This window comes from Trichechus manatus, unplaced genomic scaffold, assembly GCF_000243295.1.
Source record: "Trichechus manatus latirostris isolate Lorelei unplaced genomic scaffold, TriManLat1.0 scaffold00112, whole genome shotgun sequence".
Classification (NCBI taxonomy): domain Eukaryota; kingdom Metazoa; phylum Chordata; class Mammalia; order Sirenia; family Trichechidae; genus Trichechus; species Trichechus manatus.
The window spans coordinates 4,789,269-4,808,649 of NW_004444048.1; the positions used below are offsets into that span (position 1 = coordinate 4,789,269).

Below are 19,381 nucleotides of genomic sequence, written 5' to 3' on the forward strand. Positions count from 1 at the left end.
CCATACATCATCCAGCTGGTTAGAATTCATAACTGCTGACTCCCACCTGACTATACAATCTCAAAACGATGTCTTAGTTGTACCAAAATAACTAGTTTAATAATTCGTAAAACAACAGGTTTCTAAGGTGTTTTTCTCAAAATAACTAGTTTTCCAGTTGAATTTAATCATTTTAATTTGAATCACTTGGTATGTAGAGCACACAACTCCAGGTAGTTAAAATTATCATTTAAAATGTAAGGTCCCGGGAGTCTTTTTCAAAATGGTATTTAGCTAATAGCTAGGAGAATGGCCCCTCCCAACTTATCACTAAGTATCAATGAAGGTGTTGAAAAAAATGCCAAAAGAAAAACAAAAAAACTCTAAATATCATTGAAAACTAAAACTTTAATAAGTACCTAAACCCTAAATCTTCAATGAATCAACACTAATTATAAAGCAGATAGAGCTGGAGGAGAGCACAGATAACTGTCCAGTTTTCATCTTACAGCATACTTTGACCTCTCTCAAGGCTAGCAGCCACCTGTACTTGCTATGGCTCCCACTATTTGTCCACTGACTCAGAGACCCAGGGTATATGCCAACCAAAAACCCATATAGAAGTATTTCTCCATCACTCAGGAGTTGATGTTAGATTGAGCAGAAAATTGTTTCCCCAGTCCTCCCTATCCACTGTCCTACCTCCTCTCTCTATCTTCTCATGACCAGAGATACTACAAAGCTCAGGAAACAACTGGGCAGAAAGTGGAGGGAGTAGATGATGTCAGAGGCTTTCTGAGAAGCACTGGGTGGAGAAAGGGGAGAAAAGAGAAAGAACTGTGGATGGTGTGTGTGCTGGAATTACACAGCATAATAATATTGGAACAGAAAAAGGTGTAGGAGAAAGAAGCAACTGCAATAGAGCCCAGGTACACAGGGTCAACATCTGCTAGAACTGGACATTTGTCCATCAGTCTGCCCTGCAGCTGAAGATTGAGAAAGAGGATTTAATTGTCATAGTAGAGAACAAAAAATGGAACAAAAGGACAATCTGCTCAACCCATCTGGTTCTGGACAGAGTTCATTTGTCTGAGGATAATAAGGAAGGAAAATACAATATGGGGCTGATGAAAAATATGTCAGAACAAGGGAAATTTATTTCTCAGTCTTTTTTGAATATTTGCTGCAAAATAAATGGAGAATAAATTTCCAGGAAATGGTTTGGCATATTCAAGAAAATACAAGTAAATCTCTGTAAAGGCAATAGAATAAGATGAGCAGATTAAAAAGATAACAAAAGACTAATAATATTATCAACAATATAATAAGAAAATAATAATACAAAGACTAATAATATATAAAGTATAAGATAAGGAGGAGCTTTGGAGTATTTCAATGAAAATGAAAACAAATTTAAAATTAAAGCTCATTTTGGCAGCAATAAAAAGTATAGTTGATACTACAGAAAATTAGTGATGCAGAGGATAAAAACTTTAAGAGATATCCCTTGATACAGAGGAAAGGTATAAAGAAATGAAAATTAAGAAAAAGAAAATAGTCACAAAGGACAAGAGAAGAGAGTATCAAGTCATAGGCTACTTGTACCCAAAAGGATGAAAGAATGAGTGGAATAGAAGCAATAATCAAATGAAATAGAAAATAAAATTTTCCTCAGCTACAGAAAGAACTGTATGTACAGAGGTTGCTATATTGTAGGAAAATCTACTAAAAGAGACTGACATATTCATTTGAAGTATATTGGGGGAAAAGGAGGGAAAATAATGGTAGGAACATAAAATGGAGCCAGAAATTAAGCTTAGACAAACATGGATGAAAAAAATGTGGCAAATTCATACAATGGAGTACTATTCAGCAATAAAAATGACGAGCTACTGATACACACAACAACAGGAAAGAGTTTCAAAAGCATTATGTTAAGTGGAAGAAGCCAGGCACAAAAAGATTACACTGCATTATTTCATTTATTTGAAATCCAAGAAGAGACAAAACTAGATTATGATAATACAAACAGGAGTTGGAGGAGGAGGAGGAGAAGCGACTGAAAAGGGACTAACAGTAGTTTCTAGGGTGATGGAACTGCTCCACATAATTTGCGGGATGGTGTTTACATAGGTGTATACAATTGTGAAAACTCATCCAATGAAACCCCTAAGATCCGTGAGAGAAAATTCAGGATCCCACTCTAGACATACGAATTATGTGCCAATAAATTTTACATACTCATATCTTTGGCGTAGGTGCTAAAGATGATGCCAGTGAGTTAGATTTTGTCTCATCTTGTGTCAGTCTGCAATGTGTTTTTTTGTTTGTTTTGTTTTTTAATAATTAATATAAAGTCACCACTTCAGTAAATTCAATACAGTGTAAAGAAAACTAATAACAATAGCAATAATAATAAAAAGGAGAAGGAAGAGGGAGAAAAAGAAGAGGAAGAGGAGGAGCCGCTGAAATCTATTGCTATATAAATTCATCAATATTGGCTATTTCAAGGCCAAACATGTTTTAAATTATGCTGCTGCTCTCCTTCTCTAAAGGTATAACAGTAAAAACTATGAAAGTAATTAAACTAAGAATTAATAGAAAGAAATATTATTCTTAAAGAAGATTAAAAATACCTACAGAAGTTCCTAAATCTTTTAGGAATTAAAAAGGAGATATTTCCTTATGTTAAAAAAATAAATTATAAATCTGACATTGGAGAGATTTAACTAATATGCTATTTAATCATTTATTCAATAAATATTAATAGAACAGCTACAATGGGCAAAGCATTGTGGTATATGGCATTTTAGCAAAGGCAAAGAATATATGGTCCCTAACTAAGACCTTAAAATCTAGCAGGGAAAATAAGACATAAATACAGCTAGCTGTAATACAAAATAGAATGTGACAGGAGATATAAGGAAGGAATGAATAATTTATAAATAATATAGGTCAGAGGAAGGAGGGATCTGTGGTGGGCAAATTTATTCAAGAACTATTCATGGAAAAAGTAGTATTTGAGATAAGCTTTAAAGGATGGGTAGAATTTTAACTCGCAGAGAGGGGACTAGGGAGTGAAGGAGATAGTACACAGGGAGTGAACACCATATAGGTGAGAAAATGAGACTTGTTTAGAGTCCCATTCAATAAATATCATTTCCTGGATATTTTTTACATGCTTTTAAAGGTTAACTCATTTAACCTTACAATTATCCGATGAGTAAGGATTCGTAACCTCACTTTACAGACGAGGCACCTGGGGCACATATAGTTAAGTACTTTGTGCAAAGTCACAACATTGTGAGCGGCAGGATTAGGAAGCCAGGTGTGACAGGTTCCAAAGCAACATCTCTTAGTTGCTATGGCGCATTGCCTCCTGCCTCCAAGGTGGGAAGGAAGGCTATCCCAGACCAATGGGGCATTTATGACATTAATGTCATAAAATCATCATGTGTTTATTTTAATTATATATGTATGATCCTCCTGCCAATAACTGGCATTTCCGGGCCAATTTATTATTCTGATTGATAAGTCTAGAAAGGAAAAGAAGTTTAAAATAAGCTTTACATTACATTTCTATATATATATATTGTGTGTGTGTGTGTGTGTGTGTGTGTGTGTGTCTAGGGTCTCGTATGCATGTATGTGTATGTATATTTAAGTATACATACATTTACATGCATGTACATACAAACTAGGCCCTTTACATATATTATGGCTGATACATTTGATAGAGAATTAAACACAGGAACATTTAAAACTACAGCCCTAATACACATAAGATTCTAAGCTAAAGTACAGGTTAAGTACTAAGTTTTTACCTAATTAATTAAATCTGAACGCTATTGAAGAATTAGGAAGTAAGTGTTTACTGCCATCTGGTGGAAGTTTTGCTTATCTACAAACAAATAAACTAAAACCAAACTTGCAGTCTAGCAGATTCCCACTCACAGCGACCCTGTAGGACAGAGGAGAACTGTCCCATAGGGTTTCCAAGGCTGTAAATTTTTATGCAAGCAGACTGCTGCATCATTCTCCCACGCAGCCATGGAGGGGTGGGGGAGGTCAAACCATGGACCTTTAGGTTAACAGCCGAGCGCTTAACCACTGCACCATAAAAAATATTTTACATTATTCAATCTATCATGTTTTGGTAAAGATAATCAAGAATTATGCTTTAATAATATCCAAGGAAAGAAAATGTAGAAAGCAGTAGACCAGAAACTGTGATGCTTGATTTATAATTCTTCTCATGATTGTGAAAGAACTACTTTCCGTGGCTCCTATACTGTCCTATTCAAAAGGTGATAAAATTACTTTCTCTCCCATAGACATAGTTGTGAACTCTCCTGCGTCCATAAGGTAATACAAGCAGGAAATCTATGGCAAAACGGTGATGAGTGTGCTGACAGCTGTGCTGTACACTAAATGCAGAAAACTGAGTGTTTGCCTTCCCCCTTGTGTCACCTCGTGTCACCTCATGTCAGGTGTGCTCCACTGCGGGGCGACAGCCTAGTAATGCACGAATTTACTTGTATGCCGACTATTGAGCATCAACAACATTTACTATAGCTCTGTCACACATTACCTGCCGAAGCCCCATATGTCTTTATTGTCTGATTCATAATTAAGTACTTTGTTCCACATTTTGTCCCTAGGTTTCTAGCACCGTATATTCTCAAAATCAAATCTTGAATTCCCTAAAAGTAAACTGTTGAACATCATTAAATGGAATAAGGGTCCATTTCTAAACCTTGGTTCACTCTAGTATCTTGCAGAATAAAATCTAAGAAGTCTTATATCTTTATCGTAATTCCTAGATGTTTTCCACATTTGTTTTAAAAAATGTTATTGCTGGGTGCTATTCTTAAACAGCTTACAATTTATGTGTTTTTGTCCCTGTAAATACACCACAGAATCTCTAGCATACAAAACCACCTCCTTTCCTTTGGATGGTGCGCACTTCACTTCCACACAAACAATTGGTTTCTTCATTTTTTTTTTTAAATAACTTGTTGTTGTTAGGTGTTGTTGAGTCCGTTCCAACTCAAAGCAACCCCATCCACAACAGAATGAAACACCACCTGCTCTTGCACCACCCTCACAATCGTTATGTGTGAGCCCATTGTTGCAGCCACTGTCAATTCATTTTGTCAAAGGTCTTCCTCTTTTCAACGACCTTGTACTTTCCCAAGCATGATGTCTTTCTTCAGGGTCTGGTCCCTCCTGATAATATGTTCCAAGTACGTGAGGTGAAGTTTCATCATCCTCGCTTACAAGGAGCACTCTGGCTGTATTTCAATAACTTATCCACCTAGTAAGTGCTTGTTAAAATACAGGATCAGGTTTAGGCACTAAAAGTCAATTTTTAGGTCTTCTTTCATTTGTGCTTAGATTTAAGGTTGCAATTCTTCAATCTTTTATACTTAACATGAGATTTATCATGGTCACTTATAGATGTTAATAATCTAAACATTACACAAAGCCAGTTACCTAAGATGTGTATGTATCCTGGAAGAAATTGCAAAAAAGAGCTCAATGTCCCAATCATTGACTTAATTTCATTCTCCTCGAGATTGCAAACTCTTAGAGAACAAGGACCAAGTGTTTTCTTCACACTATCAAAATAGTGCCTCCACCTGGTAGGCCCCTTGTATCAATCATCTATTGTGACAACAAAGGAGCCCTGGTGGCACAGTGGTTATGCGCTTGACTACTAACTGAAAAGCCGGCAGTTCAAAGCCACCACCTGCTCCGAAGGAGAAAGATGTGGCAGTCTGCTTCCATAAAGATTTACAGCCTTGGAAACCCTATGGGGCAGTTCTACTCTGTCCTATAGGGTTGATATGAGTCGGAATCGACTTGACTGCAATAGGTAGGCTCTCTTTGCCACTGTGGCCAAAATAAATGCCATAAACTCAAAGGTAATTGAAGAATTACATAATCCAATTTACCAGGAATGCCTAAGGCACACTAAAGCAATATTTAAAATTATAAATATGTCTGTCTCCATGCTAGGTACTTCTCTTTGACACAAAAATAGCTCAATCTTCAACAATCTTTTTTTTAATGTATTTTATAAAAATATATGTCTAATAGGATCCTTTGATTACTAATCTGTTTCTTCCCTTTCCAAGCCATGCTGTGAAAACTCAATTTGCACTCACTTCCATTTCCTGGCCTCCTGGCCATTCCTCCAACCCCTGCAATGTTTCCACTGAAAATGCTCTTAATAAACTCACAAGTGACTGCATTCTTGCCAAATGCAGTAGATACATCTTGTTCCTGACCTTTTTGTGGTATCTGAAACCGCTGACCACTCCCTCCTTTTTGAAGCTCTATCATCCCTTGTGTGGTATTTGTGATTCAGCCCAATTCACTTTGCAGTTGCTTCTCCTTCTTGAACTCTTTCTCAGGCTCCTGGTCTTTTGCCTACCCTAAAAGATGATGCTCCTTGTGGTTGCATCTTCAAACATCTTACCACTCTCTCCATACTCTCTGATGACCTTATCCATGTTGATGACACTCAAATCTACTTTTTCAGCCCTAGTCAGTCCCCAAACTACTAGAAGGTGTGCAACCTGTGCCCGGTAAACATCTTCACCTGAACATTTAAAAAGCACCTCCAATTAGACATATTCACAAGCAAACTGATTATTTCCCTCATCAACTCTGCACCTGTTCCCGTTTTCCCCAAATTGGTGAATAACATCACCAGCTTACCGAAGCCAGATACCTAGCAGAATCCTCCTCCTCCATAAGCCCCAGCATGCAATGGATTACCATCACTCCATCGATTCTTTCTCCTAAGAACGTCTTGAACCCTTCCTCTCCTTGCCATTACCATTGCCAGTCCCCTGGGTTCAAGTTGTCAAAATGTCCTGAAAGTATCATACTGCAGTCTCCTATCTGGTCTCCCTGCCTCTAAATTCAAAGGCTCCAGAGGGTGCTGTCCACTAGAACTTTCTGTGGTGAAGGAAATGTTCCATATCTGTACTATCCAACATGGTCTGGTTACTAAGCACTTGAAATGTGTCTAGTATGAGTCAGAAACTGACTTTAATTTTATTCAATTTTAGTAATATTAATTTTAATTTAAATAGCCAACATGTGGCTAGTGACTACCATATTGGACAGTGCAGCTCTAGAGTCGTCTTCTTTAAACACAATTTATAACATTCCTCTGTTCTTTAAAGATAAAATCCATTCTCCTGAGTATGATATATATGGTCTGAAATGATTGGCTGCCCTACATTTCTGGCCCCATCACTCACCTTCCACCTTCTCAAAAAAACAAACCCATTGTCCTCAAGTCTATTCTGACTCACAGCGACCCTACAGGACAGAGTAGAACTGCCCTATAGGGTTTCCAAGGAGTGGCTGGTGGATTTGAACTGCAGACCTTTTGGTTAGCAGCTGAGCTCTTAACCACCGCACCACCAGGTCCACCTTCTAAATCACTTCCAAATTCACATACATCTTATATATCAGCCATATGAAGTTAGTCGGTATGATACCACCTCCTTGCCTGCGCTCAGACAGTCCTCACTGCCTGCACATTCTCTCTCTTCACCTGATTTACGCATCCATCATGCAGCTCCTCCTCTGGCCTCTACCACCTTCTACCAAAAGTGTGTTGCACTTCAGCAATTCCCTATAAGCATGTCACTATTCATACTGCTATCTATATTTATCACATGGTACTGTGAGCTCCTCATTGTTGGAAATTAGTTGTTTGTTTGTTTGTTTTACTGTGTATCACTGATGTCTACCAAATGTTGATAAATAGCTTCTCAGTTCCAGCACCTAGGTAGCTACCAAGATAAACTCCCTCAAACTCTTTGCTCGTTCTTATTACTAATTAGATCCAGTCCAAACCCTTCATTCAAAAACTCTGAAGCAAAAGGATTTGTCATTAAATAATTCCTTTCAGAGCCCCTTTTCTTGAACTGTTGTTGTCAGTTGTCACTGAGTCGGCTCCAACTCATGATGACCTTATGTATAATAGAACAAAACAACGCCTGCTAGGCCTCCCTTATTATATAGTCTACACACGATTTGGACATTCCATGTCCATGTCTGTGCCTCCTTGGAAACTTCTACAAAGACAGTCCTTTGACTTCTCTACCACCCCGTGTCTGTCACTTTCTTTGAGATCCAGGGAAAAGTTCACCCCTAGCAAAAGCCTTCCTTGACTAATTTCACACTGATATAAGTCCACCTGCATGCATAATCAGCCCCACATGATCTTGCCTGCTTATTATCTGTGGTCATTTATGGGTTGCTGTCTTCTGAACAAGAAGGTCAATTCTTTGAGGGCAAAGACCAAAGACTGAGTCCTCTGCTTCCTCTGCTGTTCCTACAGCATTTTCAACCATGCTGTGCATTTATCAGGCACTTAATAAATATATATTGAAGATTGTATGAAATCATAAAGATGATTTTACTGTTTTTATGAATTCCAAAAAGAATGAATTGTACTCTTGCATTCTCAACATCCCAATATGTGTGCCTTGGTTTTTTAATATGCAGATATCAAAGAGAGAACAGAAAAAATAAAATAAATGAAAGTCACATAGGCTTTTCCTAAGAAAAAAGATATAACATAAAAAAAAAAATTATGCTAGGAGGTTGAAACTCTGAAAATGTTGGGAACCTGGTGCCCTACCTCGATGGCATGAATAATGCTTTAAAACCAAACAGGCATATTCAAAAGCAAAATGTTAAAAGGATACTCTTTCAACTGCTGTCAGAGGCTAGTGACTGCCTATTTCCTGATTGGAAATCAAATTTTTATCAAGTTAACAGTGACTACAATCCCTGTGATTTTGCCACTCCTCTGGATACCTGCATACCAGCAGGACAGCCCTGGTGAAACGTGGAGACATGGCTATGTCAGGCTCTTGCCCGAACTTAGCTGACACAGGAAATAGACAACATCAACTTATAGATTTCAGTATTTTGAGGCTGTGATTTTTATTTTGGTGTTAGAATACTACACAGAAGTACCCATTCTGTTACACTAGTTAAAATCAGTCAAAAATAGATTCCTAGCTTTCAGTTTTCAGATACATATTTAATGCTTAATTCTCCTTCTCCTGCCTTGCCATAAAAAAGTAGCTATATAAAATATTAAAAGTCAAAGAAAAGGTCCTCCAAAAACACCAGCCTCTTTAACAGACACAATAGCATCTGGCATTTAACATCGTATTCCCTAGAGATGGATTGAAAAGACAGTCTTTCAATTTTTAATTAATTCTTTTATGCATTGAGGTCTTAGGTTTTCATTAAAGTTAATAAACCCATTGAATTCTTAACAATGTAATTATTTGAATGTATCAATGACAAGTTTTAATTATGGAAATAAAGAAAACTAGTGATGTGTAAATCATAGCAGTTTCCTACAGAACATCAGAAGCTTTAAAAAAAAAAAAAATCATTGATTGAAAAGCAAATTTGAGAGAACACTAACATAAGATCCAGGAAGATTTAATCCTAATTTCTTATCTTTTATAGCACATCCTGTTAGGCTTCTCTAATCCTTATTTTAGACAAACTTCTCTTCCATGGTGCTTATTTTTGCTTCAAAATGTTACTTTTCCAAAAAGTTACTTCAAAACACTTATGGTGTAAACAGGCCATAAATCACAGTTACATTTCATTTAGTTGAGTAGTATATAATATGTCAGATACTTAGAAAAGTAAGAATAACCCCTATTTAATCAGATATTAAATACAATTAATCATGTCAGCACCATTTACTGGGTGCTTACCATGAGCCACACATTATACTACACACTTTACTTCATTCAATTCTCTTAATAATCTTGTTATATAAATATTAAGATTATCCTCATTTTCCAGAGGAGGAAATTGGAGCTTAGAGAGATTAATTTGCCCAGATAGGCTCCAAATGCTGCTCACAAATCCTGAAATCTCTTCTTTCCATCCTCTAAGCTTTATTTATCCATTCATCCATTCAGGAAATGTTCATGAAATGCTTTCTCAGTGCCAGGCACTGCTCTAGGCACTAAGAACACAGTGGTGATAAAATAAAATCCCTGCCCTCATGGAGCATACATTCAGCTGACAGAGACAGTCAATAAACAAGCACAATGCACAGGAAGTCAGATGGTGGTAAGTACTAGGAAGAAAAAAACGCAGATTGATAGGATGGAAAGGGTGATGGGGTCCACATAGTTATACACTTATAGAAACTTTAGGACCCACTTCTCATTTCCTACACCTTCTTCTCATCAGTTCTCCATCTTTCCCTCTACACTACTTTCTTCCTTCCCCTCCCTCACCTAACCAAAAGTTAGATAAGTGATATTAAAAATTCTACCCATACACATTACTGGGGAAGCCAGCAAAACTTGTACAAGGAAAAGTCATGGAAGCTCTATAGACACTTCCAAACTCCCTAAGGGACTGAATCGCTGGGCAGAGGGTTGTGGGGACCATGGTCTCGGGGAACATCTAGCTCAATTGGCGTAACACGGTTTATAAAGACAATATTCTACATTCTATCTTGGTGAGTAGCGTCTAGGGTCTTAAAAGCCTGTGAGCAGCCATCTAAGATACTAAGATATCTAAGATACTCCACTGGTCTCACCCCACAACCTCTACCAGACTGAGTCCAGTACAGCTAGATGTTGTCTGGCTACCACCACTGACTTCTCTGACCGGAATCACAATAGAGGGTCCTGGACAGAGCTGGAAAAGGATGTAGAACAGAATTCTAACTCACAAAAAAAGACCAGATTTACTGGCCTGACAGACTGGAGAAACCCCGAGAGTATGGCCCCCGGACACCCTTTTAGCTCAGTGGTGAAGCCCCTCCTGAAGTTTACTGTTCAGCGGGGGATTGGACAGCCTCATAAAACAAAACAGGACTAATGAGGTACAGCACCCCAGGGACAAGGACTAGAAGGCAGGAGGGAACAGGAAAGCTGGTGATAGGGAAACCAAGTTTGAGAAGGGACAGTGTTGACATGTCATGGGGTTGTTAACCACTGTCATAGGGCAATAGGTGTACTGTTTAATGAGAAACTATTTGTTCTGCAAACCTTCATCAAAGGTACAAAAAAAAAAAAAAAGAATTATGTGAGATCAAATTGACAACAGCAACTCAAAAGGTTTGATGGGAAGACTAGGGGACAGTGAGTTGAAGATAATGGTGATGGAATAATTTGGAAAAGGATAGTGAGAATAGCAGCACAACTGGAAGAATGTAATCGATGTCACTGAATTGTACACGTAGAAACTTTCAAAATGGTGTAACTTTGGCTATGTATATTTTCACCAAAAAAAAGATCCTCAAGGTCGAGAAAGGAGAGTGCTGACATGTCGTGGGGTTGTTAACCAATGTCATAAAACAATATGTGTACTGACTGTTTAATGAGAAACTATTTGTTCGTAAACCTTCATCTAAAGTACAATAAAAAAATTTAAAAAAATAAATAAAAATTCTATTAATATTAAAAATTCTAAAAGCAATTTCTGGTTTAGAACCCCAGAAGAAACCCTAGATTAAAAAAGAGAAGCAGAGTTGAGGAGAGTAGTTTCAATGGATATTTTCATCCATCTGAAAAAGAATATTTTTTCAAAATTATTTTTAAAGTAGATAACCAAACTTTAATTAAATCTTTCCTAAAACTACATCATGTTATGTTAGTTCTACCACCCTTCATATCTATCTGGCTGTCAACATGCTTTTAGTGGAGAAAGAAAAGACCTTTGCATGTTTTCACCATTTTAATCAACAGTTTTAGGACAATTTAATGTCTCAGGAAGAAAACCCTTTCTTCTTCCATGGCTTGAACAATAAAAGCCATCCATCAGTGAAAAAGTGATCACTAAAGATAAGCCTGAACTATCTGGACTATCCTATATCAACATGAACAGATTGTGTCCCCGATGCAGACACTCTGAAAGAGCAAAGCTAAATAAAAAATTTTGGCCACATCATATACATATGCAAATCAGATATCCCATTCCACTTGACCTTACAGTAAATCAACTGTAGGGTCTTGTTGATGTTATTATTGTTGTTTTTCTGATTTTTATGACAAAGATTATTTTCAGATTTTGACTAAATATTTACATTTTTATAATTTATATGCCAATCTAGAACATATAGGCAATAATCAAAATTGTATAATGACTGCTTCTACAAGCAAAACATCTTTTGGAGAACCCAACAGCACTATGTCCATTAGTCTTACCTCTGCAGCCAAATAGTTCCCAGTTGCAAGATGCTTAAATCTAAACAAGCTGTTCCACTGTCCTGCACCCCCACGGCATGGGTCATGATGAACCACCTACAGACAAACAGAGCAAGGACAATAATGGCTAAATGATATTCATGTTGCTGGCAAAGCAAATGCTAACAGTTTTCATGAGTGCCCTCCTATTAATTCTGACCTGTCAAATCTAATACGTGTTTTCATGAGAGTACAATGTGGCAGAAAAATAAAATTCCCCATAAAAGAGCAAGAGATGTTATAACAACAGTTAACTCACTGTACACGCATGATGCTCACACTTCACATCTGCAGATGCAGCCTCACTCCTAAAGACATGTTTCCAAGGCCAAAACTGGAAATACCATGGGGTTTCTCCCCATTCTCACCCATTCATTTAACAGATTGTAATAAGAGCCTATTATGTGCCAAGTACTCTTCTGGGCAATGAGGACACAGCAGTGAATAAAGCTAGAGCTTTCATTTTAATGGTGAAGGCAATAAACTAGCAAACAAATAAGTAAGATTTGGCAAGTGCAAAGAAGGAAATGAACAGATTGAGTAACTAGAGAAGCCTACTTTAGAAATAGTAATCAGCATAGACGACTGTGAGGATATGGTGTGTTAGCTGAAACCTGGAGGATGCAAATGAGCTAGCCATGCAAAGAGATTGGAAGAGATCATTCTAGGTAGAGAGAACCACAAGCGCCTACAATGTCTGAACTAACTTAATTCTTAGCCTTTCCATGTATGCATTTGATTAACACCATGCTCTTCCACACCTGTCCTTCAAACTGGCCTCTCTCCAAGTGCCAAGCCACAGGCAGAGTTAGGAATGAAAGCACTAGACACTCTGACACAGTTGGTTATGGCAAGTGGTGTGGTACAGTAGAAAAGCACAGGTTTTACAGTCCAAAGACGACTGTGTTTGAGTCCCAGCTCAGCCAGTTACGATGGTATGATTTCAGCAAGTAATTTAACATCCCAGAGCCTTGTTTCTTCATGAATAAAATGGGGTTAATTCATAGGAATGTTGTGAAGATTAAATATCATAAGGCATGTTCAAGTGCTAGGATACTTTTTCATTATTGTTCCTCAACAAATTACCTTTTTTGTTGGTATTGGGCTCCTGCCCCAGCCTCAAATTCTGTATGCTAACACATGTAACTTTTCCAATGCCTTTGCTGGACTCCAGGTTCTTTGTCTTTCTCTACTCCCACAGGTCAAATATAATAATTACAAAAATGCTTCAAAGACTATGAAGTCTTACAAAAATGCTTCCCCTGTGGCTGAAAACCCACCCATCCTTCAAGGCCCAGTTCACAAATCTTTCTTCCATAAACCCTTTGCTAATCACGCCATCCACTGTGATCTTGTCCATACTCGAACACTTACGCCTTTCAGGGAGTCATGGATACCTCTGAGGATCTGATAGCACCATCTTTTGGTCGTCACACTCAAATTCCATGTATAATTACTAGGGGTTAACAAATAACTTGAAGCCCATCCGTGGATCCCAGACATAAAACTCCTATCCTATACATTACTGGGTCTAACAATGGTGGTAGAGCTCCCTGGGAGATATTTTAAAGATTTGGGGGAGGGAGGGTTGTTGTTGTTAGATGCCATCAAATTGATTTTTGACTCATAGTGACCCCGTGTGACAGAGTAGAACTGCCCCACAGGGTTTTCTTTGGCTGTAATCACCAGGTCTTTCTCCCACGGAACAGCTGGGTGGGTTAGAACTGCCAACCTTCTGGTTAGCAGCTGAGCATTTAACTGTTGCACCACCAAGGCTCATTTGTGGGGAGGAGAGAGTTTATTTATCGTGATGATTTTGGAAGGTGTTATTAGCATTTAATGGGCAAGGCCAAGATATTACATATTCTGCAATTCACAAGACAGTCCAGCGTGTGCTAGATACCGTGTGTCGGCACTCAGCATCATCTTCATCCTTCTAAGCTCTCACCAGCAGAGCTTTGGGCAGCATTCCCCATGAGAATGGAAAGCGGAGGAAGGTGAGAAAGAGGCTTCTCCTTGGGCTCCAGTAACAACGGCAGCAGTCCACTAGTGCAGACTCCAACAGGCTGGGGTGGGCAGAAGACTACCAAGCGGATGAGCCCACAGCACATGGGTAGAGACAAGGTGTGCCGGCCCAGAGAAGGAGCAGGAAGTGCTCCTAGCAGTGCCAGATGTTCAGATAAGTCCACCTATACCAGCCCATTTTTCCTCCTCCAGTCCTTTCAATAATGCTGAAAACAAATTTCCTATAGGAAATACCTCTTTGCTTGAAACACCTGAGTGATTTCTATTTCCTGACTAAAGCTTGACTGATTTAGCACACACAAAAAAGAAACGCCTCATATCCTGCACACCTTTCAAATCTCCTTCAGAAATAAACCTACCATAAATCTAAGATGGTAATACTTTAGTACATAATCATACTAACAAGTGTTTACATCAAGCTATATGAAAAGTCCAATAATTTAAGAGAATTCACTATGGAAAGGGAAGCTTAAATGAATGAAAGACATTATCTCAAAACTACTGAATCATTTGTTTACTCTCTCCATTCTGTCTGCCCAAAGTGCTATAACATTTCCAACTACACGTTTAGTTGGAAAGGGTTTTAGAGCAGTGGCACAGTTATAGCAAAACCTATAAAACTAACAGCAAATAATAAGAAAGAAGATTTAAAATTTCTTTTAACAGACTTAGAACCCAACATGAAATTGAGACAGAGATACATGAAATGCACGGAACTCACTGCATTTCATTAATAAAGTTGTGAAATAATATTTCATATTATCGCATCCATACATGTTCTAAATTTTTGGAGCACAATGATAAGAGGTGTATGGCGTGAAAATAACATATTTTAATCACATAGTTATTTTGGCTGACTGTAACTTTTCAGGCTTACCCGGAAACTCTTCCCAAAGGTCTACCTCACAACTTCTCTGTAGCCTCTTGTATTACTGGTTTTGGTGGTGGTCTTTCCCCTAGACCTTCTCAATTCCCTGCCACTTATTGAAGGATAGGGCCTCCAACGTCCTTCTGAGCACTAGACATTGAACGTATGCCTCAACATGTAGCGGGTTTCAGGACAAAAGGCATTTTTTGTGTACTATTTCATCTCCATTCTAAACCATGGCATAACATAGAGAATTATTCTGATGTTACATTTACAAATGGAGTCCCTGGATAGTACAAATGGTTAAGCTCTTGGCTGCTAATCAAAAGACTGGCAGTTCAAATCTACCCAGAGATGGCTCAGAAGAAAGACCTTGCCGTGTACTTCTGAAAGATCACAGCCACTGAAAACCCGATAGAGTACAGTTGTGCTCTGACACTCATGGGGTTGCCATGAGTCTGAATCAACACAACAGCAACTGGTTTGCTTTTTTTTTTTTTTTTTTCTTTGCTTTACATTTGTGAATAAGGCTCAGCTCTTTTGCATAAACAACAAACTTCCTTATTTTTTCTGTTTGAACAGTATGTAATTTGCCTTGTTATCCCTATTTCAATTATGGTTACTTCCCTCTCATTTTTTAAATTATGTACAAATAAGTATGCTCTATGAATGCTTCTCCTAACACTAATTGTTATTCAGGAGTCTACATTTACCTCTGCTCTTCCATATGCCTATGTTTCTTGTACAGAATGTCTTCTGATCCTTTTCTTCTGTTACTTCTCTTAAATCCAAATGTATCCACTAAGATAGGTATAAATACTGTATCTTCTAGAGTAGTCATTTATATGTTGAAATACATATTATTTTATTATAAATTATTTTCCTTTTATTTCTTCTTTATATTAGAATTTTGTCATTATAGTAATTGTTTAATCATGAAATTATGAATTTCATTTTAGGGTATTAAATAGAATGTTACAATATACATGCTGTAAAAGGGAGGTGATTTGTTTGAAAGGGTTAAGAATCACTGCTTTAGCCCTAGATGTCCATTAAATCAAGATGAAATTTTCAGATATTGACTTATTCATAGGTGGTTATGTATACTTAATCCCCTTCACCATTTAAAAAGCCCCTTTAAAGAAAAATCCACATCTTACATGTTCTTAATAACTCTATTGTATTGACACATTTAAAAATACTTTTTGAATTAGAGGATGAATAAATTCTTAACTATGGTTCTCCCAATCGGAACAGAAATGGCATTCTCAGAGGAAATAAATGTTCTCTTCAGTGACTGGGTGGTTCTAATACCTGCCTTCACTTAAAGTGAGCCATCCTACTCCATCTTAACTCCAATGCCATTTGAGGCACATGGCCTTCAGTCTCTTCAGTCTTGACATTTTCACAATGGATTTTTCATAAAACCATATATATGTGCTTATGAAACTATAATTGTTCAAATCCAAAAGAAAACTATAATATGCATACACAAACACTCATAAACTATATCTATATGTTAAAATATATATTATTTCATTATTTCATACTATAGGTCTCTCTCTCTCTCTCCACATACATGCACATATATATGGACAGAGAGAGACCCCAGAGAAGATAGGTAAAGGAAGTAGTATCATTTCAAATTGGTCACAGAAAAGAAGGGGCACAAGTTGATCCCAAAAAATCATTCTGTTTTATGGGTCTATCATAAGTGATGCCTATATCAATAAGACTACATCAAGTAGTCTAATAAATCTTGTCTTTTTTATGTAAATGTTTATTAAAAGCCAAAAATATTTACACACCTCTATTTCCCAGAGTGCTTTGGAACTAGTAGCAGAAGTGGCTGATTGACGCAAGGTTGTACGAAGGAAAATGTGCTGTTTTTTCTCATATTCATCGCAAGTCAGAAACTTCTCTTGCTCTGCGTGAAACAGTCTAACAACGTCACCCTAGAAAAACAAGTCAAAAACACTGTATTTCCAACAAAATTGTGAACATAGAGCCATGAGCAGCAGGTATCTCTTTCTGATCTTGATACTCTGGGCTCTTCTGCTAGCCCCTTGGTTAATGATTATTATACATTTCAAAATATTGAAAAGAAAACTCAGTGAAACACTCCTAGTGAATATTAAGTTTTGTAGTGACAATTCTAAATTATGAAACAGCAGTGATTACACAGGTTTTGCATCTACGAGTTCAATAAAACTACCTTCAATTCTTTCAGCAAATGTTCTATGTAGCACATACTTACTCCTTTTAATACATCCTCTCGATAGGAACTATATTTCATGAATAAAGTAATTTTCCAGCTAGTGTTGCAATTAACAGCATTCACCTATTAATAAAGAAATGTTGAGTTATAAGACTATAGATTATATTCTATTTTAGGTGCTATTACTTCAATTAGTAGAAGAAGAAAAAAGGCAATTTTGTACAATGAAGTATGTATGTACCGCCATATAAAAATCTTCAAAGAACCATCAGAAAATAGCAATAGCTAATCATTATCTACATGTATTTTTGGATTACTAATTAGCATAACTGGGCTTATGCTCATGAACACAATGAAAATAACTATTTGACTTTTTTTCCCCCTCTCATAAGAAAAATCCACAAATTCATTCTCTTCCCTCTTGAACTTACCTCTTTGCATCCTGGGTTATCGAGAAGCTCAATGTTGCTGGCATGTAGTGGCTGTCCTGCATTCACTGGCATCAAAACAACTTTATCTCCTACAACAATCTAGGAATCAAAAATCAAAAATAAATTGCAATTGAGACACTGTGTGGATTTCTGGTGCTAGATCTGAAGCTATAAATAACTACACAGAAGTCCTTGTTATTAACCTGATACCCGCCCGTTTATCCTCCACACATTTTAGTTCAATTATTTTTGTCTTTGCAGTGAAACATCTCTGATAAATGATCATATAAGCATGCCCTATCGTGCCTATAAGTCTAGATTCATAAAGCTAGTGTAGTTCTTTTTCTTATTAGTCTCTCATTTCAGTAGAGCCTTCTTAATTAAAGTCAACACATAGGTCATTATTCTTCCACACGAGGTCTTATGCCATAAATACAGCAAATACAGAGAGAGAATGCATCTGTCACACACACCAAAAAAAACAGTGCACACAGAAAATATTTTACATTTGCATTCTCTCTGGAATGAAAGATAAGCCTGGTAAATTTAATCTTCCCTATGATTTCAGAAATTTTACTAAACATTCTAATGACATCTGGATTTACAGAAGGTAGAAATGGGTATGAGTTTGTAGAAATATGTTTATTATTTAGACCTTGGGCATCTGGTTTCCTCTTATCTTAAACACCCAAAAATAATATTACTCCTTAAACCTGGTTTTCACTGTTGAATAAAAACTAAAATTCATTATGGGAAGAGTGCTTAAAGAAATAAGCCCAAGTTGATTGAGTTTCATTCATGCTATCATTAACAATGTCCACGTTATCTTTGAGTATTTTTATTCATAAATCAAATTGTAGGGACATAAAATTATGCTTTCTAAATTATAATAGTGAACAGTTTAATTTTATAGTTACTAAAGTTACTTACGTTGCTAGGTTTCATTGGAAGACACATTACTGTAGTACCTACAGTCTCAATTATAGAATCACTCACCATTCACAAGTGAAAACTAATATATGCCATTAGCGCAGCTACCCTTCTTTTGAAATGGTACCTGGTACAGTGAAAAGAACTTTGCAGTGGGAACCAAAACTCCAATGTTCTACTCCCACCTTTGCTATAAATCCAAGGCATTTAGCTGTCAAAATAGCAAAATCTACTTGCTGTCTGAAGAAGCTTTTTCCCTAAGAGTTAAAATTGCCTCTTGATCATCATAGTAATTAAAAGAAGATCTGATCTTATCTCACGTTTAAATCTACCATAAAGGTAAATAACTAATGTCTTTTAAATTGAAAATGAAAAATTAACTACTCAATCATGAGAAGATAAATGAAAATGAAATATTCATATACTGTGCTCATAAATGTCCCCAATGAGTTTCTAACTATTCAACAGCAAGCAAGGGCTTTCTATACAGTTAAAAGCTAAAGCATCCATGAATCTACATTTGGTGCACAACTATCCATCCCATAATCCTAAAGATGGATCACACAGGTGCTCCTAAGTGTTAGGAACCATTGATTTTTGAGGATATGAGGGAGCATCTTTCTCCCAAGGCTATCATCAGTTTGCACTTCATCTAGGTCAC

General features: G+C 37.1%; 1 protein-coding gene across 1 annotated transcript in view; it reads right to left on the reverse strand.

Annotated features, from left to right (window-relative positions):
* ITPR2 (inositol 1,4,5-trisphosphate receptor type 2) overlaps positions 1-19,381 on the reverse strand; it is a 596,492-nt gene that overhangs the window by 449,161 nt on the left and 127,950 nt on the right. Inside the window, exons 7-10 of the mRNA XM_023738100.1 lie at positions 17,791-17,889; positions 17,399-17,482; positions 16,950-17,096; positions 12,210-12,305 (exon numbers count right to left, since the gene is read on the reverse strand). Coding sequence (XP_023593868.1) covers positions 12,210-12,305; positions 16,950-17,096; positions 17,399-17,482; positions 17,791-17,889 — 426 coding nt within the window. The remainder of the gene's footprint in view (positions 1-12,209; positions 12,306-16,949; positions 17,097-17,398; positions 17,483-17,790; positions 17,890-19,381) is intronic.